The sequence below is a fragment of the Micrasema longulum genome, unplaced genomic scaffold (assembly GCF_059751315.1).
Source record: "Micrasema longulum isolate JH-2025_06_02 unplaced genomic scaffold, ASM5975131v1 h1tg000721l, whole genome shotgun sequence".
Lineage (NCBI taxonomy): Eukaryota > Metazoa > Arthropoda > Insecta > Trichoptera > Brachycentridae > Micrasema > Micrasema longulum.
In genome coordinates, this window is record NW_028277917.1 from 118301 (window position 1) to 143978 (window position 25678).

Genomic DNA, 25678 nt, shown 5'->3' on the forward strand with positions numbered 1-25678 from the left:
GTTTGTGTTGGTAGAAGTGAAGCGAAGTCAGTATTGCCCACTAGTAATAGTTCTACATTATCTCTGTATTGCCCACATTCGTAGTTCAATCTAAATCGGTAGATTGCTCCAAAAATCGGTAATTCTACCAAAAAAGAAATAGGATTGGCAAAGCTGAGCAAAGTAAAATATTAGACAAAAACAAAAATGCACTCCAACCACATTTGTATTATAATAAAACCAATATAATTTGGGAACGCTACTTTAGAAAGTAGACTTTAATGAATGCAGTGCAGATGTTTCTGTTCGCGTGTCACAATTTAGTTGGATAAAACGTCTATTTTTTTAAAATAAAAAACAGAAGTTTGGCTATTTTATATGTTGCAGTTTGGTTTGCGGTCGGTTTCCAATTATTTACAATAAGAACGTAATAGATTTTCCATTGGCTGCTGAGATAACCAATTTGTCATTTTAGAATTTAAATTTTCAATATACATACTATACATAAATACTCATTTGTATAAACTATACTTTTTTTTTAAATCTCATAAACTACAGTACTCGCGCAATGAAAATTCTGTTTTTGTGATAAAATATGATATGTGTGCAGGTGAATAAAGAATACAGATCTGTGTGTAAAATATAATAAATTATGGATGAGTGTTTTTTATTTAAATGACTACTTTTAGATAAAAATCTGGAAAAAAGGAAATTTGGTGGAGATAAGTCAGTATCATAGTGTAGTGAATGGTGCGTTCACCTACCGCGCTTGAAAACGTTGAAGTCTTGGGTCAAAATGATATACATAGGTTTTATGAAGGTTTATAACGGAAATATTTTACTGCCTCTGAATTGGCATCTAAATTGTAACACAATTTAATTTGTTTTCATGAAACAGATGATCAAAATTTGTTGCAGATGTCGAAATCCGGAAAACTTCCTTTCAAATCTAATACTCTCAAACCCAATTCCTCCCTCCTATTTTTTCCTGAATGGACAACTATTATTTGGGTCCAATGGAGGTGCTTTCCTCAGCACAGTCTCATCACCCAATACATCATTAATCTCTACACTTCTAAATCTACTTCTCTCACTTCTTCAGAATAATCCTGAGATACCGTTCAACTTTGCCCACCAACTTCAACATATGAACTCAATTTTTAATATTCACAATGACTCCTCCGATGAAGATTTTACGGTGGAACGCCCATAGCATCTTAAATAAAAAATAAGATTTTCTTCATACCCTGCAAGAAGAATCTGTCTCTCTCGCGGCCATTTCGGAGACATGGATGACCCGGGTTCCAGGTTCCAGGGGTTCCATTGTCTCCGGGATGATCCGCAACCCACACGGGTGCGGCCATATATTGTGAAGACGACGACTTTCAAAAATTGTACAAATTGCACAAAAATGCCTCCGTATTTACAAGGGAGTGTTTCGCAATCCGAAAAGATGTCAAATACACTTTAAGCTCACAATATAGCAAGTTTTTTATCCTGTCGGATTCCATGAGTGCCTTACAAAAATCGAATCCCCCCTATCCTCTTACCCCGAGGACGAACTTTGCGTGGAAACTCGATTTCTTCTTTCTTCATAAGAGGCATCCAATAAAAGCATTGTTACGTCTTGGATCCCTATCCATTATGGTATTCCCGGTAACGAGATGGTGGACGAGTTGGCAAAGAAGGTGGTCCGTTTCGAGGATCTTACCTATAGTAATTTGCTACCACTAGGTGATTTCCTCGTTATGGCAAAGGAGAAGCAACTTCGCACATAACAAGAATATTGGGTAGCCTCATCCTAAGCCAAGGGAAGACATCTTTTCCAATTGAAACCAAATGTAACAGAAAAATCTTGGTTTTCCAAAGTGATTCTGAACGAATTTGAGACATCTTCCCTATGCAAAATGCGTATTGGACACTGTTGTAATGGTTCTCACCTGTTCAGAATCCATGTCCGGGACTCTGCCATGTGCGAATGTCAGCTTGAGGAGGAAGATCTAAATCATGTTTTATTTGGATGCCCCATGAATGATATCCTGAGTTCCTATCCGACCTTTCCAATATCAACGCCCCATTCCCTATTCATATTCTTACTCTCCTGTCCCCACCCAATAAACGTGTATTTAAAATTATATGTAAATATCTAGTTATAAATGGTGATAAGCTGTAAATATGCTTTATTACTATATGTATATATTATATTAAATACTAACTTACTAATTTGTTTCTATTATATTACTAACACATGTGTAAATATCTAAAAAAAACAAAAAACTCGACATTGGCCAGAACACCGGATTTGAGAGGTGAAAAGGCCATTAAAAAACGAAGAAGAAGAAGACTTGATCAAGTGACAGACAGAATAATAATAAATAATAGTGTCTTGATGTGATTTTGATTCTGAGTTTATAAAAAGTATACATGTAGTGATCTTGAGTTTTCAAAAATATGTATTTGTATTATACGAAGTAACACACATTTTGATTGTATCATTAAAATAGCTATAAGCCACAAGTAAAATTGAAATATTTAAAAACCCCAATTCCATGTAAATTTTAACGTAACTCAATAATGCCAATTTTTATTAAATATGAAAATATACATGCTGGTATTTTTGCTGCTTGTGTTTTTCATTGTATGGTTCTTTATCATTTTGGACAATGAATTGTTCAAAAGAAATTCTAATACAGTAAGGGAAGAGTTTGAGATTCAGCCAAATACTGGGAAATTTGTTTTTGACATAAACTACATTCTTGAGAGTACCCCATGTTCTGGTGAGTATCTTGAATTTTGAATTCTATTTTTTAGTTGATGCCTAAATAAATCGTTGACCTAGTAAATAAGTAATTACATATATTATTGTGTTTTCGAAACGAATTCTACTACATATAAGGTAAAGGCACCAGTGATGGACAGTTTAAGAAAATGTTTTTAGACTTCATAACCCGACGATCCATTTTTAACAAAATTAAATCAGACGATGTGAAATAATAATAGTACGGTATGTTGGAAATCGTTTTTTAATAATAAAATTAAAAACAGGTTACAGGTTTAAATAAAAAAAATAGCAAAACCATAGTTACTTCCAATCATCAGTGATGGACAGACTAAATCTAATTATGGACAAGGTCCAGTAATGGACGTCCAGCATTGGACGTATGAGTAACAAAATCTCTTTAGGTCATATAGATATTAGGTAAATATTTTTCCATCACCTTACTTTAAAAAAACCTCTTTTATTTTGTTGTACAGGATCATTTACCCTTTCCACAATGTCTTCCATTTTGTACCAAATCTTATCGGTTCTTTCCAGCCATCTGAAGGTGTTTCCAATAGATAACGTCATTGTACTAATTTCAAACAAACTTTTTTCTTTGTTTTCAATTATTCCTGGGAAATATTCTCCCTCATATCTAATTATTAGGTAACAACCGCTTTTTATGTATTGAACAAGAGCTTTACTGCTGGAGGACGTAAATTCATTCAAAGGTACATTTTCTAGATCTGATTCAGAGTCAAGATTTAGGGAAAGGGTTTTTTTCTTTTGTTTTTTTGTCCTTTATAAGAAGAAACATTCAGTGATCGTTTTTTTCCTTTCGTGAAATATTTTTCACATCCCTTATTCTCTACAATAGAGTCACTGTGTTCATCCCACTCACTTTCTCCACTTTCGGGATATTCGATTTCCAAGTCGGTGTCGTCTGAAGACGAACATTGTTGTAACTTTTTCATTTTTTTCTTATTCATATTTTTCTTTTCTTCGGCAATTTTCTATTTCAAAACTTTTTTTTCTGCTCTTTCCTTGGTTCTATTTTCTTTTTCTTCTTGTAATCTACGTTTTTCTTCATCTTTTTTTTCGTAATACTGTTTCCATGATTTACTTGTAACTGCCGATGGTAGCTTTTCTTTCTTTCTTCTGGTTTTCTTCTTATCCTCAATTTCAAGCCAAAAAATACTTTTTTCAAACGACGACGTAATACCTAACACATCGCTTAATATATTTTTCAAAGGTGTACAATATTTTGTTGCTGGATCAGTACGGGAAGTGCTAGGTCTAGATTGGAATATAAGGTCATAAGAATGAAAAGGCTTAAGGCCTAGTAATTAAATACCAGATGCAGTTGATGTAAAGTCCTTTACTGCGTCAGTACTTCTAGTCGACTCAAGCTGCTCAGATTCCATAGTAAATGCTCCTGGTGTAATATCTTTTGGCTCATCAGTTTCTCTCGTCGATTCACACTTATCTGACTCTACATTAGATGCAGCCGGTATTGATGTGTCAGTTAAATAATCAGTATTCAATGATGTTTTGTGTTGCTCTGACTCCTCAAAAGATAAAAAAATAATATTTTTCTCAGGATTGTCAGCAGTTCTAATCATTACGAGGTTTACTGACTCGACATCAAATGCTGATGAGAAGGGTTATTCGTGGTACACCATATTTTAACGTTGCTGCACCTACTGCTTCCCCCCTGTTCACTGCATTTACGGCACGTCCCATTTGTTTGGGCATATAATTTTTTTTGGGTGCCATGGCTAGAAAAGAAAATACAAAATATACCTTTATTTAAGATCCACTTATGGACAACCAGTATTGGACACCCATGTCCATGACTAAATTGCGTACACTTATCAGTGCCACAAATATAATGTACAACAAAGACGGCATGACAGACTTAAATTGAAGGTAACTGTGATGAAAACACAGATACACTATTTGACTCAATTTATGGACATTTTGTCCATCACTGGTCTAAGATGAAAATCGGTAGTCAGTTATGAACATTCAAATTTGACAAAATTTACAAGTAGCTAGGTATGAATTTAGATTGATTTCGTATCTACGATATGTCTAGAAAACGTATTATTTAATATTTCAATAAGTAATTACTAAAATTTCTACCAACTAATTACAAAATAGTTACTCACCTCACTAATTATTTCTGCAAGAAATTATGAATTTCGCTAACGCCGTTCGATTGGTGCCGTTTAAATGCTAGCTATTTTTCAACATAATGGCCGATTGTCGTGATATGCATCCCGGTTGATAGATAAACATCTATAGTTTATGATTCAGTATTGCCAGTATGAAAATATGTTCAATATTTCTTATTTTAAAGGATTTTATAAACTTTTGTCCATAACTAAGCTGAAGTCCATTACTGATGCCATTACCTTATGTACCTAATTTATTGTTAATATTTTTTTTACACCGGAACAGGTCGGTAGGCTCAGAACAACAAAGCTTGAGAACAAACACTTTTTTTTTGTGTTCTCACCGGGAATCGTACCCGGAACCTTCCGTGAGTGAGGCAAGGGTCTTAGCCACTATATTACGGAGGTCGCCAATTGTTTGAATATTGTCAAAAATCATCAATTTTCCCTTTCATTTACTAATTTGCACGCAATAGAATCACAATTATTTGTATGATTTTAGATTTGCACAAATACATACTCATTGTGACATGTTATGTTGGGCACGTAGAGTTGCGTAGTTCACACAGAAGAGCTCTCCCTTCCAACTTTCTTGAAAACCTGGGAATCAAAAGAGTTTTTCTTCTTGCTGATATTCCTGACTTCGATAAGTATGTTTTTATGTATTCAATTCACTGTTATCATATAAAGGCATAAAAACTTATTATTGATTTAATTTACAGTTCTTATACCTTTATACAGAGTGTTCTTTAAACCCTCTCACATCCAAAACCACAATGATCAGTAAGGGCAAGAAGACATATTAGCATATTTAAAAATATATTTAGGACAAAGAAATTTAAAAAAAACTTTAATATTATGTTAATAAAATTTGTATAAAACCACTCACCGACTTATCTGTCTACCGGTTTCGAGACGTAACCCGTCTCTTCGTCAGGACAACAACACTACACCAACATGCAAATATCACTGTAGAAACCGGTAGACAGATAATGCGGTGAGTGGTTTTATACAAATTTTATTAACATAATATTAAAATGTTGGACCACAAAGTTAATGCTTTTAATATTAATAATATTAAAAAAAACTATATATTTGATAAAACAAATGGCTACTTACTTCTGCAGGGGAGAAGTGAGGGAAGCGCGGCGCAGTATCAGACTCCCCCCCTCCTTGTTTCTGCCCTGCAGAAGTAAGCAACCATTTGCTTTTTTTGATATTTTATTTTTTAAAATTCTATTAGTTTTAAAAAATTATTTGAATTTGCCAATATGTTTTTTTGCTCATACTGATCATCGTGGTTTCAGATGTGACAGGGTTTAATGAACACCCTGTGTAAGGGAAAATGATCTCATTCGGAGTGTGGAAACTATAGGGCAATCAGTCTTCTGTCGGTAAACTATATGGAAAAATTGAGAGAGTAAGAAAGGTGATGAAAGATAAAGCGTGGGACGTGCAAGAAGCCTTTATGAGTGGACATAGTTGCACGTATCAAATTTTTGCTCTACGAATGCTAATAGAGAAGTTTTTGGCCAAAAGTAAAAATACTGTTCTGCACATTTGTTGATTTGCAAAAAGAGTATGACTAAGTAGATAAAATAAAATTGTGGGGTGTGTTAGAAAAGTATGGAGTAAGCAACAGACTTATAGGAGCGGTGGCATCGCTCTATGAGGTGAGTTCAGCGTGTATAAGAAGAGTTAATAAGGGATTCACATTGTGGTTTGTGATCTCAAATGGCAGGAAACATGTATGTGTTACCATGGTTTTTAAATCTACACACGGACAACTGTATGAAAGAGATGGACTGTATGGGTATTGGAGCAAAAATTGATAATTTTGCAGTAAGCTGTCTGTTGTAAGTTTTTTTTAGCAAGCAGCAAGGAGAATTTGGAACAAATAGTCTCTAAAATGAATGATGTATGCCTGGAAAGCCAATTGGTCATGAACGGAAGTAAGTCAAAAGTTATGGTATTTGAAAGGGTAAGTGAGGTTACTGATTGCATAATAAATATAAACAACAAATGTCTTGAACAAGTAGAAGAATTTGTGTATCTAGGAAGCATGTTTTCAAGAGATGGAAGAGTAGAAAAATATGTTGAAAGGAGAGCGGGCAACAAAATGCATGGCGCACTAAGCACAGTAATTGCTAGTAAAAATATGTCAACCCCACACTTATGTATGGAAGTGAAACATGGAACTGCCAGGGGAAGGATGACAGTAGATTGAATGCTCAAAATGCGATCTCTTAAACAATTGTGTGGGAAATCAATGTATGACAGGGTTAAGAATGATGAAATCAAGCGAGTGCAGCGGTCCATCCTCTCTTTCCACCTCTACTGGGAAATGGGGTGATAGTTGTAGTAGAAGTACAAAATAATTTTAGCAATATTTAAAATTTGTGTTTTTTTTACAGAAAATACATATCACAAAACTCTATAAAAGATGAAAGTGATCGCTTTGGTGACATCGTGCAAGGAGACTTTATGGAAGCCTATAGGAACCTTACGTTCAAACATATTATGGGATTAAAGTGGGCGTATACGCATTGCTCTTCAGCGGACTTAATAATCAAGATTGACGACGACATTGTTTTTAATATTGACATTATTCTGAAGTACATAGACAAAGTAAAGAAAAATATAGATAAAAGTAATTTTCTACTAGGGTATGTAATGAAAGGGATGAAACCGATTAGGACATTAGCAAACAAGTGGTTTGTTACTATGTCGGAATATAGAAAGGCATTCTATCCACCTTTTGTGTCCGGATGGATGTATGTAACAACTCCTGAGACTGCGGGTCGACTAGTTTCTCAAGCTATGACTACACCATATTTCTGGATAGATGATGTTTTTGTGACTGGGATTCTAGCTTCTAAATTAGGTATACGCTTAAAAGATTTTAGATACGACAATATTTATTTAGAGTATTCGGAGTTAATGGATTGTTGCATAACTGATATGGAGAAGAAAAATATTTCTTGCGAGTATGCAGTTGCCCCAAATGGAGGTGATAATAATAAATTTGTCAAATTTGTTACCGCCTTAAAAAATTGCGTAACTAAACATTGCACTATGAGACCAGTTGATAGACCTTTAAATAAAACCTGCGTTTTAGCAAAAAGAAATCTTCCGCTTGACAAAGGCAATCCCGTGATTAATTTGCTTAAGTTATAATAAAATGTGGTTAATTTTTCATAAGTGTGGGATATCACTTTTTTTTTAAAAGATTTTACGACATACTTAAACTATTCTTGTGATAATAACTATCGATTGACTGAGAAAATCAGAATCTTAAATTATTTATGAATCTCATTTTCATTTTGTGCATTCCATTTTTGTAAAATAATACCTCAAGGGCACTTTATACAATAATTAAGAATATTATATATAAAGGGAACATAAAATTTTATTTTATCTTTACTTAGACTTTATCCAAATGAGTGATAGATGTTTATCGGTTGTGAAAAGGTTAGACTCTATACTTGATAGAGTTTTTTTTAAATAAAAGCATTAAATAAAAACCACTTTCAAATAGTTTTAAAGAAAATGCAAATTTGGTATTTGGATATTGTTATATTATTTATTATTTGTTTTTTGTTTCCCTTTTCTCTAAGATACGATTTTTGGCTGTCATAAAATGTCTCTGTACAATAGTATCAAATTAACAAATTATATAATTCTCATTTTGTCAGATAATAATTAGTCCGCCTTGTGGTTTATTTCACAGCGCGTTTGCCTATCATGCAAGAGGTCTCAGATTCGATTCCTGGCATGGTTGGCATAAATTATTCAATTATAAAGGTGTTTTTATACTACAATATTTTATAATCCCTGGGCTGGCACCTAAAGCATAAGACTGATCTAACCTTCATGTAACAAAAATTATCAAGATACTCTGCCATTGAAATACCAATATAGGTTACAATTCTGGTTTTAGAATAAGACATGTTTTGAAGAATAGTAATAAATGTCCAATATTTATTTGCTTAATTTTTCACAAACATAATTATCATCATTGAACAAATATCGCAATTCTTTGCAAAACAGATGTATTTTTTAATTAATTCTGAATAATTATGCCAGTCGTTTGTGCCATGACGAAGGATAAACTAATGTTAAGTTTATTAAACCCCTATTGCACATTCACTTAAGTAATAATGACTTTATAAAGTAATTTTGTATAAATTTGGCTAACTTACCATCACACCATCTTTTTTATCGAGTACCTTTATAAATAATGTAAGGTTTTCAAACATTGTGTTATCAAATGTCTTCATCAAATGAAAAAATAATTTAACAACTTTATTTGTAATTTATTTTTTATGTTTTTATACATAAGTGTGTTCTAATTCATTATAATATAATATATATCCACATATCTAAACATTTATATTAGGATCCTTATATAACAAAAAGTTTTGAAATATTTTTAATTCATCTATTAAATAAATTATTACAATTTTATCAGTTAAATTTTTACATTCTATAAATATTTTTATCAAGTTTGTAACTCGAATGATTTATTTATTTACAATATTTATGATTGATTTTAAAGGTATGTACATGGTAAATTACAGTAAATGTATTATACGTAAATTGGTACGAAATAACAAACTGCACAGCCAGAAGTTAAATACATAGACACATTGGCTATACAGAGTGTTAAAAGTTAATATAGCTAATACATTTATCACTTTTGTCCTTCGCTGTTTAAATTTTTACAGTAAACTTAGCTTAGCAGTGAAGTTATTCCAGCGGGCTTCTGGATAATTTCTGTCTCACTGAAGCAAAGTTTTACAAAAAATGTCGACATTAAACATTTATTAAATTATGAAAATGAATAATAATATTTTTTGAAAGAATTATAAATAACCATTGGATTTATATGTACATAATTGTAGTTCCAATAATTCTCACCAAGGCTATTTAGTGAGAAATTAAAAATAATAAAGTGCCAAAACTAAGATAAGAAAAAAAGAAGAATGCAAAACATTTTAATAAGATTGTTAGAGGACAGTTGTTACTTACAATATTTTTACATTTTATATAAACATATGTATTGTTTTTAAAATAAATTTTATAAAAATCTTTGAGGTAGATATTAACATACTACATAAATATTCATATTAATGAATATTTATGCTTGTTAAATTAATATCAATTTTCTTAGTGACATAAAAATAATGTTTTGGATATATTTTTAAACACTTTCCTGTTTTTGGGATGTTGGCGAATATACATTTAAAATTCTCAAAATATTAATATAACTTGATTTGCGCTAAACAAAAAAAAATAGTGCTAACATTGAAGTACGAGTACTTAAATTTTTTAAAGATTCTTAAAATGAATTTAAAAAAAAAATCATTACTTATATAGACAACGTTGATCGACAAGAAACATCAAATTGTGTTTGTAAATTCCTATAGCAAAATTCTTTATATTGTCTTATGTATATTAATGGACAGCGCATTTTCCTGCCATGCAAGAAGTCTCGGGTTCGATTCCCGACATGGTTGATCTGAAATATTGATTTAAAACGGCGTTTCAACACTACAATATTTCATACTCCCTGAACTGGCACCTGAAGCGTAAGACTGATCATCTTACCTTCATGTAACAAAAGTGATCAAGATACGTTGCGATTAGTGTGCCAATGCAGTGCCCTGTGCACCATTAGGTGCCGAAAGAGAATGAAGAAGATTTTAATATTGTAATAGGTACAATCATTTGGCAACAAAAAAAAAAGAAAAAGCAACAAATACCTTTCTTTCTAAAAGTACTTCAAATACACAATAAGAAATAATTTGGTACCAAAGACATTTTCCTTATTAGGTGCATAATGAATGCAGTAATTTTTCTTTTGCAATTTTTCGATAATATGTTTTATATTACAGTAACATTCAAAACAATAAGTTTTAACTTTAAACTATATGGGCCTTTTATAAGAACCAATAAATAATATGAAATACAATTATTATTTAACTAAAACCTTGTATGACTATATTATGATAGCTTTTGTGGTTTATTTGATATAACAGTTAATTAGAACTTTGATTAATTTTGCAATTTTTCTAACTTAACATAATAAAAGTAAAGTATTTACATGTCTTATAAACATATTAAGAAGGTAAGTTTTTGTAAAAATATATTGTAATATGCTGGTACACAACAATAACAAACTTGTCAATAAACTTTAAATCAATTCCAATAATAATAATAGGTAGACCATCTTTAAAAATACTTAAAACTAGCATAAAATTTTTAAAGTTACACAAACCCAGTAAAAATTTACATGTTTTATTACTGGATTTATTTTGAATATATTTATTAAATATTGAAGCCAAGCTGTATACTTTGATATTTAAAAATTTATTATAATATGACATATTTTTGATATGCAAGGTAGGTAATAATATTTTTTTTGGAATTAAATGTTCATTTGTTGTAATAATATTTTGTAGAAAAATTGAGCAAAATAACAGTCTAAAAGGGCTTGATAAAAGAATTGTTAGATTTACAAAAGATTAATTGAAATTGTTAAAGTGTTAAGTAGTGTAGAAGCTATATATGTAAATGTATTCAAATATTGATAGTGTAATATAAGGTGTGGAATAATGTATTAAATGTGAGAATCTCCGTTAGTTGGGTTTTGTACAGTCTGCGATCATACAGTGACTTCCTCTGTGAATCTGCTTTTATCATCTAAGTTAATAACTATGGCATGAGTTCTAGCATGACCAGATTTTATAGGATTTCTGGCTGACTTGCTAGAAGTATTGTTGGGACTACTATTCTCTACTTCTCCTGGACTGCCATTTTTAGGAACAGCACTGGCTGAGTCTGACTCACTTGGTTCCGTAGATTTATCAAATGAGCGTTCACTCCTTTCACCAACTGTGGATGTAATGTCGTTTTCCACTTCAACACTGGACCCTTTACTTAAACACTTATCACAACCATTTGCGCTAGTTTCATTCTTTAGTTCCTTAACTTTAATGGGACTAGAAATAGATCGATCTTTCTGTCTTATTTTTGTATGATTTACTACATCTTCACCTTGCGATTTATTAACATTGTCTTTTTCACTAATTATATTGTCATCGCACTCACAATTTTTCATTGGACTAAAGGTGACGTTAAGGCGTTTTGCCTTTGCGGTGGAAGCAGTAGATTCACAGGCATCTGTGATATACTCCCGGCCGCTACTGGTTGATTCATCAGCGGGTGTAATGGCTTGGGCACATGTAAGCTTATCAGCCATAGCTGAAAACATGCTGTTTAGTCGTGACACTTCATTTTTCTTTTTCTTATCTTCGTTTGGTTCTTTTTCCTCGACAAGAGTTTTCCCCAAAGAGTCTTGTCTAACAGCTGCTTCTTGCATGGCGCTTATTTTAGCAGTAAGATGCCGATTTCCGAAGCGCATGTTTTTATCTTTCAAATGTTCAAGTTGTGTGTAAAGTCTCCGGAACTCCTCCTGAAAATAAAACATTGATTTATATTTGATTTGTTTGAGGAAACATTTAGAAATTTATTAGAATTGAACTGAATTGAATTAATTGATTAGAAAAAGAAAATGTTGGTAAAAAAGTATGAGTAATTTGATAAACATTTTTACATTTTATCACGTACAAAAATTGAACTCATTTATAAAAATATATTTAATATGAATTATCAATTATTCAAATTGATCATTTTATTAATACTGAAAACACAGAACAGAATGATTCTCTATCTGCCTGTGGCTGAAAAGTATATTTTTGAACTTATAAGTTGCAAAGGACACATTTTAATCTGATTTGGGTAAAATATGTATGCATCAACAATATTACTTGATTTACCGCTGAAGATAGTTAAATGGCATACCTGTATGTCTTGCTCCGTAACCTTGGTGTACTCCCCGTAGCCGGCAGATGAGTTCGTACTGGTGGCATATTGTGAGTTTCCCCCGGAGCGAGGTTTGGCGATGAACTTCCCGGCTGGAGTCTTGGAGACCATACTGGACCCCTCGTGCTCTCCCTTTCCATGACCCCTGTACACCAGGTAGGCCTGTAATCACACATCACGTATTCACATTATGTACCAATCATGATATAATATGTCATATAGCTTAAAAGAGTTTGATTTCACAAATATAATAAAAGTACAGTGATTTCAATTATTATTGCTATTTTAATTTCATTTCAATAATGAGTAAATTAAGCTTATTATGTTATCGTGCGAAATGGTATTGCCATTTTGAATTGATAAATATACAAGCTACGAGGACAATTTGTCGGGATGGTAGAACAACGACGGCTGTGCCGAAATTGAAACATCGACTTACTTTTATATTTGATATTAAAAAAGTTAGTCTTTTTTTCCAGGTTCGAAAAAAAAAATATACATGACTTACCCAAGTATCAAATGATATACTTTTGCACTTCTCAAATTGTGACAAAGTGTAAAAAAAATTCAAACAGATCTCACGTAAAGTTCAGTTAAAGAAAATCACATGCGTCATTGTTCTACGATCCCGATGATTTCTTCAGATTATTCATTGATTATTTTCAATCCGTTGAGTTCTCCTTTCAGGATCATCACAAACTATGAAAAATTAATTTATTTTTGTAATTTTATGGTTGATTATTTGCATTATGTTCGTTGTCTTTTAGTCAGTTTATATTATTTTCGTGAAATTGTTCCTAGAGGTAAATTTTCTTTTTTTTTGTATCATTTGTAAATAGGTTTCTTTTATGCCATTTTGATAACGTCATAATATCTATTGGCAAACAATTTAGAGATTGTCGATGGTTTTTTTTAGTTGTGTTTAATCTTTTAAATGCCGTCTGGTATAACTATGGCGGTACCAACCCCCACAATTTATTTAGACAATTTAAGAAAAGAAAACTGGTATATGAATTTACTCCAAAAATATATAAAAATGCTAATACTGTACAGTAATACTAACAAACAAATATTCGATGTCTCTTAATTTATAATATCTCAAATTTATCTGCACACTTCACCTTAGCCCGTAAATCACGTTAAAAAGTAAGTTTTTTTAGCATGGCAAAGTTTTCTGATCTGCCAACGTAGAGCGCGTTAACACGTACCATAAGGTACACAAACAGTCAACAACATATTCAAATGTGGCGCTGCTTTCATCAAAAGAACATCTTGAGCTTTTTCGATGCTGACTCTGAAACCTCTTACATTAATACAGTTAAACTGTTATTTTGTCTACCGGACGAAGAATACAGTTCTGTGTGTGAAATAGAACCAGAATCCTGGATGAGTGTTTTCGACTCGATGAGTGCTGTCAGGTAAACGTCCTGAAAAAAGAAATAAAGTCAAGATGAGTTCGCCTAACAGTGCAGTGGTTTGCGCGTTCGTCAATCATGCTTGAGGTCCCAGGTTCGATTCCCGGCAGGGCCAACGTGAAATATTTACTTGCCTGAAGCGAAAGATTGATCACCTTACCTTCATGTAACAGATTATCGATATACCTACGCTGCATCGTTGGTGCACAATACAGTGCTCTATGCACCATTGGGTGCGGAAAGGGAAATTATTTTGATGATGATGTATACTCAGAGTAATAATGCGTCATAACTGTAGACGTCATTTTGCTCTATTGTATAGAACAAAAGCGTCGCAAATTTTTGGTTGAACAACAGACGTGTAATGGACGGTTTCGTCGTTGCGCTTGCGATTCTTGATCCGAGTACCTACGGCCCAGTGTTTTGCTGTAAACTATAGCTAACTTCGCTATAGATAATATTTTTTGTCCGTATGGGCGGCTCTTTAGTGTTATTACTCTAAAGATGGAGATGTGAAATAAAAGGTGTTTGATATTAGCGACCTCATTCTACACTCTCTACACGATCACGTGACTTCACTAAATCTCATTTATTTATCCTCTTTTCCAAATCACGTTCCTTGTTATAAGGTCAAGTGACTCGTGAGAGGTACTACCGCCGAATAGATATATCTGTGGGTACTACATTAAATGAGTAAACATAATGACTTCTGTTTCTAGAATGGCGGAATAAGTCAGAGTCGGAGATGTTACATGAAAAAATAAAAAGCGCCATAGGTAGAACTAAAGATAAAAAATAAGTTTTTAGATGACTAATGGTCATATAAATAACATTGCGTACCAATCTATACACCTAAAATCTAATACCTACTGTTGATTTGTGTCTGTATTTTTTATTTTAATAATTTTACAAACAGCACTTTTCAAACAATATTATAACGAAATACACAATATATACACGAACATAAATCTAGAAACTTAATAATTAAAAGAAAAAGCAAAAACACAAATCTAATATTTTTGTATCCTGGAAATATTTCTATGACTTTTATTTTAATTTTTTAAGGATTAACCCGCTAAGCCTCTATTGAGAGGCGTGTCCGCAGGTGGGAAAAAGGGGATATGGAAGGAGGTTATAAAAATACACCACAAAACCCAGACCAATTAAGGAAAAATCTTTCTTCAATTTTTTTCTTGCGACTGGAGGGAATCGAACCTGCGACGCCAGTTTCACAGTAAGCCGTCTAACCAACTGCGCTACGGCGCCTGTCTAAAAACTGTGTTGAATTTAATTGTCAAACATTCCTCAATCTTTTTTTTATGTATTAAATTATTAGCATTTACATTTATTTTCAATTTTTTAATAAGAAATGGTATATTTTCTAATTTACATATGCTTCAATTTTTATTATTATCGGTATGTTTTCTAATTATATTTATGTTTAATTTTTTAATTGTATATTTTCCAAGTTCCATAATGCTTCAATTTTTATTATCGGCATGTTTTCTAATTTAAATTCATGCTTCATTTTCTAATTATTAACGGTATATTTTCAATTTATATTTATGCTTCAATTTTTATTATTATCGATCGATATGTTTTCTAATTTATATTTATTTTTCATTTTTTTATATTATTGTTTTATTTGAAATTTTTGAATATCATTTAATGAAAAAAAACACATGTAAAAAAGAAGGTCCTGTTTAAACACGGGAATGTCCCAGCTAGTCGGGACCCGAAACAAAGAACCTCTGTACATTTTGAAACTGTGAAATAAATAAATAAAGGACGGACATTATGGGATCCAGGTTGATTATACATAGGTGCAAAGAATGTATTAAATATTGAATATAATATCCACAATGGTGAAGCGTGTTCAAAAGGTCCATATTTTGTATGAATTCTTCCAGTATTAGCTTTCATTCGCGGTTTCCGGGTTTTTATTTTTAAATTGATTAAAAGTTATTTGATTTACACCCAAAATAATTCAGATCCTAATTTTCGCTAACCGGTCTGATTATTTTGGATGGAGTTGCCTGGAAACCAGTATTTTCGATTCGATGGGTGCTTTCAGGTAAAAATCATGAAAAAGACAATCGACTGGGAATAATTGAACGTAGTTGTGCAGAAAGCAGCCAGTCCACCAAAATAAAATATTTGTATCGGATGTGGTAAGGGTCAATTCTATGTCATGTCGCTTTCATACAAAAAACTGTAATAATCACCTTCCGAAAATAGCTTTGATCACAAAAACAGCATTTCTCAATTTGCAGAAAACACCCACAGCACTAGAAAAATCTTACGGCATAGATGCCGATGAGAAGATTAATGCCTCCATAAATCTAGTTTTCTTTGATAAATTAATGTGGATAAATACGTAGTGTTTTAATTTTATAAACTCACTAATTAAAAAATATCTGTAATAAAAAACTAAAAAGAATACAAAATGTTACCTCATACATTCAAAGTTTGAATAAGGTATTATGATCTGGCTGTTTTCGGCAAAATGCATATTTTAGGTTGTGTGGTCAGCCAGTCTTAAAAAATCACCAAAATTAATTTAACTCTTAATAAAATTATTTTTATAGTTATTATAAAAAATGAATTAAGTGATTCTTAAAAATTAAGCACCCTTACATAAATATAAAATAATATGTTCAATTCATAATGAGCGAGTGCGGTCGAAATGCGATCTCTTAGACGAATTTGTGGGAAATCAATATATGACAGGGTTAAGAATGATGAAATCAGGCGAGAGTGTAAATCTGAGTCAGATATATATAATTGATAAGATTAGGAAAGGGTCTCTGAGATGGTCATGTAAAACGCATGGATAACGAAAGAATGATAAAACAGATATATGTGGCGAGAATAAATGGTAACGTGGAATGAGGATGATCAAGGAAGACGTGGCATGATCAAATAAATCAAAATCTTAAGTCTAGTCATGTAAAAAATAGGCAGAACCGAAGGGTGTGTTATGACAAGCTGTATGAATGCGGAAGAAGCTAGGAATGTATACCGGGATAGACGTGTGTGGCGGTCCATTCTCTCTGCCTACTCCTACGGGGAAATGGCGTGATGGTAGTAGTAGCATAACGATACAACACACGAGTTTTACTAGGCGCTGACCTAGTTCTTGTATGTTCAATAGACCATTTTGTAAATTTTACAAGAGACATTTTTTTCTGTTTTTAAAGTCAAATGAGTAAAATCAGTAATGGGAGATTGGCATTTAAAAAATGCTGAAAACACTATTTTATAACGGAAAAATAATAATTCTTCAGCTACATGAACGCGTCATAAGATAATGAACATATTGGCATACATAACTCAATTTAGCTAAAACTGGTCTATTGAACATACGAGTACAAGAACTAGGGCAGCGTAGGGTTGTTTTTTTTCTTCGAAAATTTAGGAACTGTTAAGCCTCGTGTCTTACTAAATCGCGAACCCTAAGTCTTCGAAAACTCCTAAATAGGAGTGACTATATTTATTAACTTGTACATTTTTATTCCAGCAGGTTTTAAATTATTGAAGAATGAAAAAAATATCTATTTTCCTACGATCATAATATCACGATATTATTACATTATGAATGATGGATAGCAAAACGAAATTTTTTAATATGATTAAAACTAATAATCTTGAAATAGTTTCTATTAGCCAGATTTTTATCTTAGAATAAGGAAAACGGCTATTTCATAGAAATTATAAACAATGCGATATAAATAGGCCCGGCCCGCCTTATGGTATACCGGTTAGTGCATTTGCCTACAGCCCTGGTTCGATTCCCGGTAGAGTTGACGTAAAATATTTATTTTATATGTGATTTTCGCCGCAATATTTCACAGTACCTGGACTGCCTCCCGAAATATAAGGTTGATCACCTCACCCTCGTGTACCTAACAGAAGATCGAGAAATACTGTATATATGTTTGATGATTATTCATTTGAAATTCGTGAGGTGTTTAAGATAATGTAATTCACGGTGGCTTAGTTTTAGGATTATAACCTAAGCTCAGGAAATGCGGTATCCCTATATTACGAAATGATTATGAATTATAAATGTAATCATTTAAGCGAAAAAAGGGGTTAAATTGGCTGCGTTTAGCCCGAGGTGAGGATACAGCAATAATAATTTTGGCCTCAAAACAGGTAAGCTTTATACATAATGCAACGTGAACCCCATTAAATCTAAAGGAAATTTATCGGGATGATACACGCATTTTATATGTTCGTTTGATGCATAAGCGCAATATAATGAGGAACTTCAGCCCTGCGATAAATTGGATACAATAAATGTTTTCTTGCGCGCGTAAAAATTGGAGCATTAAATTGTACCGCAATTTTTTCCGAAAATGCACGAAAAAAATAATAGAAAATATTTTAATAAACACGACGAACTACTTTGAACGTCGTCATTAGTTCATATCAATCGACCAATGATAAGAGAGTTATGGAAGATTTCCGATTTACTTGCCGTCAATAGACCAATAGGCAAAACTGATTGAGAATAAAATAACTTAAAATAAAAAACTAATAACATAAAATAAAAAAACTCTGATTATATAGTGCTGATAATACGATACGTAAAAATAAAATAACTTTTTTTTGGCCTAAGCCATAACCCATTTTGGCCCAAACGAATTCAATAGTCTTTTAACAAATAAAAAAAATATCAAAAAAACCACTGAACTTCTTCATTTATAAGAGAGAACGTATCAGTATAAAAAATTGATATAAAGTCACAAAATGTAGAAAGTACGCTAAGGAGGAAATTTATTGTACTTAAAGGCACAAAATAATTCAAAATACACAAAGTATGCTAAGAGGAAATTTTTATGTTTTGTCAATATATAACACAACATTTATGTAACTATACAATAACATTTTTATAAATAAATGTTACATAGGTACATGTTTAGGAAATTGTATCACTAAAAAAATAAAACACAAACAATAAAAGAACGAAGCTTTCTTCATTTTTTTTATTTTATTCTTTAAGGAGAGAAGAAATCAAATCATATAAATGAAAATGTAAAGATAAATATAATATAGAAATAAATTAAACGAGCCTTCTTGAAATCAAAACAATATAATATTTCATTTGAATTTGCAAACTTGTTTTTATGAGCCGGTCTTTAATCAATAAATGTTTTAGTGAAAACGTACCAACTTTTAGTGGGAGGTGAAATGCCTCATCGAGCGTAAGGCATATTTTAAATCCATTAGTAACGGTAAATCTCTATAGAATATGGGATGTGATATATTAGTCAACGAATCATTCGATAACCTTTAATAATAATAATCCAATAAATTACGAGAGAAACGTTTGTGCGCGCTGAATGCTAATACAGATAAGGTGCATGGCTTATTTTTTGCTGTTGAGAAGAAGTGAGTGAGAACAATGAATTAATCTTCGGGGAATACGTCTGTCGACCGAACAGATTTATGGAGTTCCTATTCAGATACTTATTCATTCTTTATTTAGTTACTTTCTAATACACCTTGCCGACGCTAAAGCGGTGACTTGTTAGATAAGCCGGTATCGTTCGCAGATTATTTATCCAATAATTATTTCACGACGCTGCGCTAGAGTCTTCTGATGTCTACATGATCAGAATGAAATACGAGAGTTATTTTTGTATTACAAGTATTTAAAAAACAGTTATTTTGACGCCACTGAGATTTTCTATGATTTAAATAATTTTTATCTATACTTTGGTTAGCTGGTTCTTGCTAGAGCATATAGGACATGCTCGACGGATGCACTTCCGGTTCTAACGTTCTCCAGCGACGATCCGCAAATTTTCACTTAAAAAGAAAGCGCTCCTCTATTATTGGTGGCTTTCGTCTACTCCCAACTAAAGGAATGTCTCTATCGGATAAAAAAAATGTCTTTAAATGCTCTTCTTGACGCTTGGCAACTGCGATGGGAATCTTCCCCTCCAGGGAGGGTTACCTTTCTTTTTTTTCCTTCAATCTGTCACCGCCTAAAATCTTTTTGGGTTATCCCCGATCACTGGAATACGCAGTTTTTATCAGGCCATGGTAAATTTAATAACAAATTATTTGTTTTATATATTGTTGATTCCCTTTCGTGCTGCTGCGGGTATCCTAATCAATCTTCTGAACACATTCTGTGATCTTGCCCCTTTCCCCCCTTCTGTGATTACCGAATGGAGCTTATCGCTACTATCCGTGGCCCTGTTATAGGTCCTGTCGGATATACAGATCTGGTGGCTCCCAAAAAGAATTTCAAGGCTTTTAAAACGTTTTGTAATAATTTCGGCGAATTGATCACGTCCAATCAATTTAATCCCAGTCAGTGAAGAAATCACTTACCTCTTTTCTCAATCAAATACTTCTGGATTACCTTCTTTCAGTACAAAAATGCTAAGGCTACCAGATTACAAATAGCTTCTTCGGGCAGCTTTTCTCCTTTATCAACGAGCAACTTTTCCGTGTATGTGGGCACTGCCAAGGAATCTTAAATCTTCAGATGGGGTGTGCGGTATGTGAGGGGTAAGCTATACGTTGGTTTATCAAATGTTTTTTTATTCATAATATTATTAAAAAAGATTAAAATTATATCACATAAAATTTTATCATCAAAATTTATTAATTAAAATTATTTCGTTGGGTAATTCATTGTATAATATTGAACCCTTGTACAGTTTTTTTAAAACAAATATTTGCGTTTTTATGATTTTCCCAAATATTTTAATTTTGGGCCATTTTTTAAATTATAAAACTGATTTCTTACCCGGGTTCACTCTAGATAGAGCTAAAATATTTTTTCATTGTTTATAAAAAAAATAATTGTACTGTTATTTTGATTTTGTATCCTTGCTATGTAATTTCGTTTTAGAATAGTAGGTAGTCGATTTTGAAATTTGCTGCTATGCCCGATGTCTAGGATCCGATTCTCGGCAATGTCGATATGAAATACATATTGAAAGGGTGAATTTCACCGCAATATTTCGTAGTTCCTGCGCTAAATCTGAAAAGACTCGTCATTTTACCTTTGTGTAGCAAATGTTCGACATATGCCGAAATATGATTTCCAATTCTTGATAGGGAAGTGATGATGATGATTTCCTGGTGGGTGCAATGGATTTTTACCAAAAATACAAACTATGGAAAAATTGATACAAACCTTACTCCCGAAAATGAGGCACAGTAGAAGCGTAATGGTTAGCTGTGTGTGGCAGAAAAATATAATGTAGAGAAGATCGGGATTGGCGGGAGATTGGAGGAACAACCTGGAATTAAACACGTTATTTAATTTAAAGTTAAAAGTAATAAATTATTTTTGATGTTTGAAGCACTTACTTTGTGGAACATTATTATTTAATATATTAAAATAAAATAAAATCACTTTGTTTTCATGTACCACTTATATTTTTATAATTTGACAACCAACTAGTTTCGGCAATACTATGCCTTCTTCAGGGTTAATTACAAACTAACATAACAAATATAAAATTTTCACAGTGAGGGTAGAGTGGGCGTAGCTACGGGAGTAGAGAAGATTAATAGACGACGGAGAAGATTTTTATACATGAAAAATTATTCAAATAGTTTTTTTTAAAGATTTACCGGATGACATAAAACAAGCATTTTACACAACCAATAATAAAGGAAGTATACTAAAAAACACTAAACAAAAAACTGATATGGTAGATCGATCAGGCATTTACAAGTTGATGTGCCATGACTGTAAGTCATTTTATATAGGAAAAACATCACATACTTTTAAAAGAAGAGTTAAAGAACATATGAGATGTCTGAAGAACAATATTTTTTTAATTTTTAGAGTTTGCTGACCATATCCTAACAAATAGTCACTCATTCACTTTTGAAGATGGCATCGAAATTTTACATACAAACGAAAAAGGATATGCACTAGATTATTTTTAAATATTGGAGATTCGAAAGGCTGTAAATAAAAATGGAAATTTATTAATAATCAAATAAATCTTAGTAATAGTCCTATTTTAAACATGTTTCCTCTTCCAAAATCCACACACAAACCCCCTCTTTTCTCTACTCCCGTAGCCACGCCCTCTACCCTCACTGTGAAAAATTGATATATGTTATGTTAGTTTGTAATTAACCCTGAAGAAGGCATAGCATTGCCGAAACTAGTTGGTTGTCAAATTATAAAAATATAAGTGGTACATGAAAACAAAGTGATTTTATTTTATTTTTATATGTTAAGTAATAAATTAAATTAAAAGTCACGGTTGCTTTTGAATAATTACCGAAAATGGGTTCCACCCTAAAACATTATTAATGTGACGTGTCACATGTTATATTTAGTGAAGAAATATGGCTTGTTAACGAAGTAACATAATACTTAAATATTCCATTCGGAATTAACAGAGAAATACTATTTTTTGTTGGCTTTTTGTGCCACGCGACAAATTTAAGTCACGGAAGCATTAACTGTTAACAGTAGGTTCAAAGTTAATTGATAAAAAGTAAGGAAAGTAATGTTTGGTGCTGAAATAAAATTAATACGAAAAAAGTTCTATGTTTAATCTAATCTACACAGATTAAAAAAAACAAGCAGTATAATATATTTATATAAGTATATTTAGGAGAATTGTGGGATTATGCAAATTAAAAATATACGATAAGGTAGCTATTTTTTTTTTAGTCATCTATTTTTTTAGTACATTTTTAAATGTAGATTCGTTTTTTTCATGGCCTTTTAAATGTAGATTAAAATATAACAAACATACAAATTACGTAACATGATTTGAGCGCTCAGCGTAGGCTGATATTTACATCGTTATTCGTTCACAGTGCGTTCGAATGTTTAATAAGCCCACGCCAATGTTTTAGTGCCTGTTGGTGAACCCAGTAAACATACAAATTGCTTTTGTGTTAGTACGTAAACTACAGTATTTTATTTGAAAATATTCAGTTACGCACATACAAGTAAATGTTTTTTAAAGATTTGAATAAACTGTACCTACATCAATAAATTTTATAGAAGAAAGTTTAAAAGAGACCTGAATTAATTCCTATGGAAATCAAAATACTTTTTTAACATGTTTGAATCTTTAGAAATGTTTTTTTAAAATTTTTATTTTATTTATTGTTTTATTTATTAATAACAAATAAAAATACAATATTACAACTAAATGCAATTTTTTACATTTATCAAATACATATATTTACATTTACGTTTCCCATTACGTAAAAGAAATAAACAATTCTTGTGTACATAATGGGGAGTGACGTCTTACAATAGTTTATTTTATTTTAATTAATAATATTTTTAGGATAGTATAAATAAATTACAAAAAAGATATAAACGATGTTTTCAATCAGTGTCACATAAAGAAGAATTATAGATGTAATTTTTCACTTCTTTCTTAAATATATTGTATTCCTGACTGTACTTTTTATTATCTTTGTTCATTTCATTAAAGAAAAATATTCCTCTGTAAGTATAATGATGTTGTGCAGTAGTTGTTTTTAATTTAGGAATTAAGATATTACCACCTGTTCTAGGTGATAAATTTAACCACATATATAGTGTATTATCCATTCAGTCGATTTAACATTTATTTTTAATCAGATTTAACAATTTTCAGTAAGACGGCTAACTGTGAAATTTGCGTGGCGGGTTCGATTTGTCAGTTGCAAGAAAAAAACTCAAGAAAGCTTTTTTGGTCAATTGGTCTGGGTGTTTTGGTATATTTCTTATAACTTCCTACAGTATCCCTTCTTCCCCCTTTCCCACCTGCTGATAAGCCTCTGTAATAGAAGCCTAGCGGGTTATTTTTTTTTTCAGAAATAAAAAAATGTCTGCTTTCAAATTGATAAATAAATCAACAAAGACATGTTTGTTTAAAATCAAATAAGTTTAATTTTAGTTGAAACTTCGCTAAAGTTAAATTTATAAGAGCGACTGGAATTTGCTCCAAATCAAACAAACCAGCCAGAAGCCAAGCAGAATATGTTTGTTAAAAAATTATCATCGCCATCCCACGAAACGGTGCGATAGACCCTAATCTAATCTCTTTTGGAAACTCATAACACATCTTAAGTCCTTTATGATACAGATCGTTATGGATAGTGAAAAGTTGATCTTGGGTGAAATTACTATTTTATGGGCAAAATTTCGTAAAAAAGAAACGAAAATAATTAATAAACAGTATTATATAACACTTCAAGAGTAATTAAACAAAACCCACGATAACCAAGTACTTAAAACCACAACAATAAATTACGATAATCCTTTTTTACAAAGCCATTATCACGAAATAAGTTTTGAGCGACAAAGTTAGTCTGTACTTATCGTTAACACATGTTTTTACCATTCCCTCTGAAACAAGAAGTTGTTATTGATCGTTTAGTATCCCGAGGCGCTTGTCTTACAGATCTCCTTTTCGGGACCGCTAAACTTCGCATCGCTTCAAGCTTTCCAACTATTATCACAAGGTGAAAAATTATTGTTACTTGAATGATAATTATTCAAGTTGATTACGGAAACTTTCCAAGTGAAATATGATACAACTGTTACGTTGTTTTCTATCTGTGAGCTGACATTGAATACGTGTGTGAAATAATAATGTGTCTGAAATAGAACCAGCACCCTGGATGCGGGCTTTTGACTCGATGGCTACTCGAGGTAAAAATTCTGAAAAAGGGAATTGAGTGGAGATAAGTCCGCCTCGTAGTGTAGTTGTTGACGAGGTCTCCTACAATGCTTGGGGTCCTTTAAAAACTATTTGTTTTAAAGGTATTATAAGATATAAAGAAAAAAATATTACAAAATATCGGTTTCCGTTGCCTTTTTCGCTATACTAGATTTAATTCCCCTTTTTAAATACCAATTTGTAAAAACGATTATGCCTTAAATCAATTTATTAGACGTCCCTTTAAAAATTAAAATGGATTCAATATTGGTGTAGACATTTTTAACTGCACATTGCATTTACTCAGAAAATGTCTTCATATAGTTGATTATTTGGGATCGTCGCTGAATCTTGAGTGGTTTATAATAAGTATATGTACCTCATGTAATGTATGTATTTGTGTATGTTTTATATATGCATGTAAATGTGCATATGCATTTGTGTACCTATATGTATGCGTTCACATATGTGTGCATGGATGACTCACTCACTGAGTATATTTATTTATTACCAATACGTTGCTTCAGTTCGTATTTGTCCAACAGACCAACACACAAATCTGCAGAAATAGATTTTAAATAAAAATTTATTTAAAAAAAATTTTTTTTAGAAAAAGGCATAAATAATGACCACAACTTAAGACGAAATTCGTTAAAAAGCAGCGAGAACAATTTTAAAAATAAAATCTTTTGAATTTTATAAATAAAGGCTTTCGTAGAATTTAAGTACGCTTAACTCAATATCGTTAAATTGGTCTGTTGGACAAAAACGAACTAAAGCGACAAATAATGATAATAA

The 25678-nt window shown here is 31.9% G+C and overlaps 2 protein-coding genes across 2 annotated transcripts in view; one reads left to right on the top strand and one right to left on the bottom strand.

Annotated features, from left to right (window-relative positions):
- The first annotated feature begins 2315 nt into the window (after window positions 1-2315).
- LOC148279471 (beta-1,3-galactosyltransferase 5-like) lies at window positions 2316-10671 on the top strand. The gene is made up of 3 exons (XM_088229898.1): window positions 2316-2756; window positions 5420-5567; window positions 7332-10671. The coding sequence occupies exons 1-3, from the start codon at window positions 2573-2575 to the stop codon at window positions 8092-8094; spliced, it is 1095 nt and encodes a 364-aa protein (XP_088086024.1). The 5' UTR covers window positions 2316-2572; the 3' UTR covers window positions 8095-10671.
- Window positions 10672-11180: 509 nt separating this feature from the next.
- LOC148279472 (uncharacterized) overlaps window positions 11181-25678 on the bottom strand; it is a 36323-nt gene continuing 21825 nt past the window's right edge. The window contains exons 2-4 of the mRNA XM_088229897.1: window positions 21382-21487; window positions 12784-12966; window positions 11181-12394 (exon numbers count right to left, since the gene is read on the bottom strand). Of these exons, the coding sequence (XP_088086023.1) occupies window positions 11585-12394; window positions 12784-12966; window positions 21382-21487 (1099 nt within the window). The 3' untranslated portion in view covers window positions 11181-11584. The remainder of the gene's footprint in view (window positions 12395-12783; window positions 12967-21381; window positions 21488-25678) is intronic.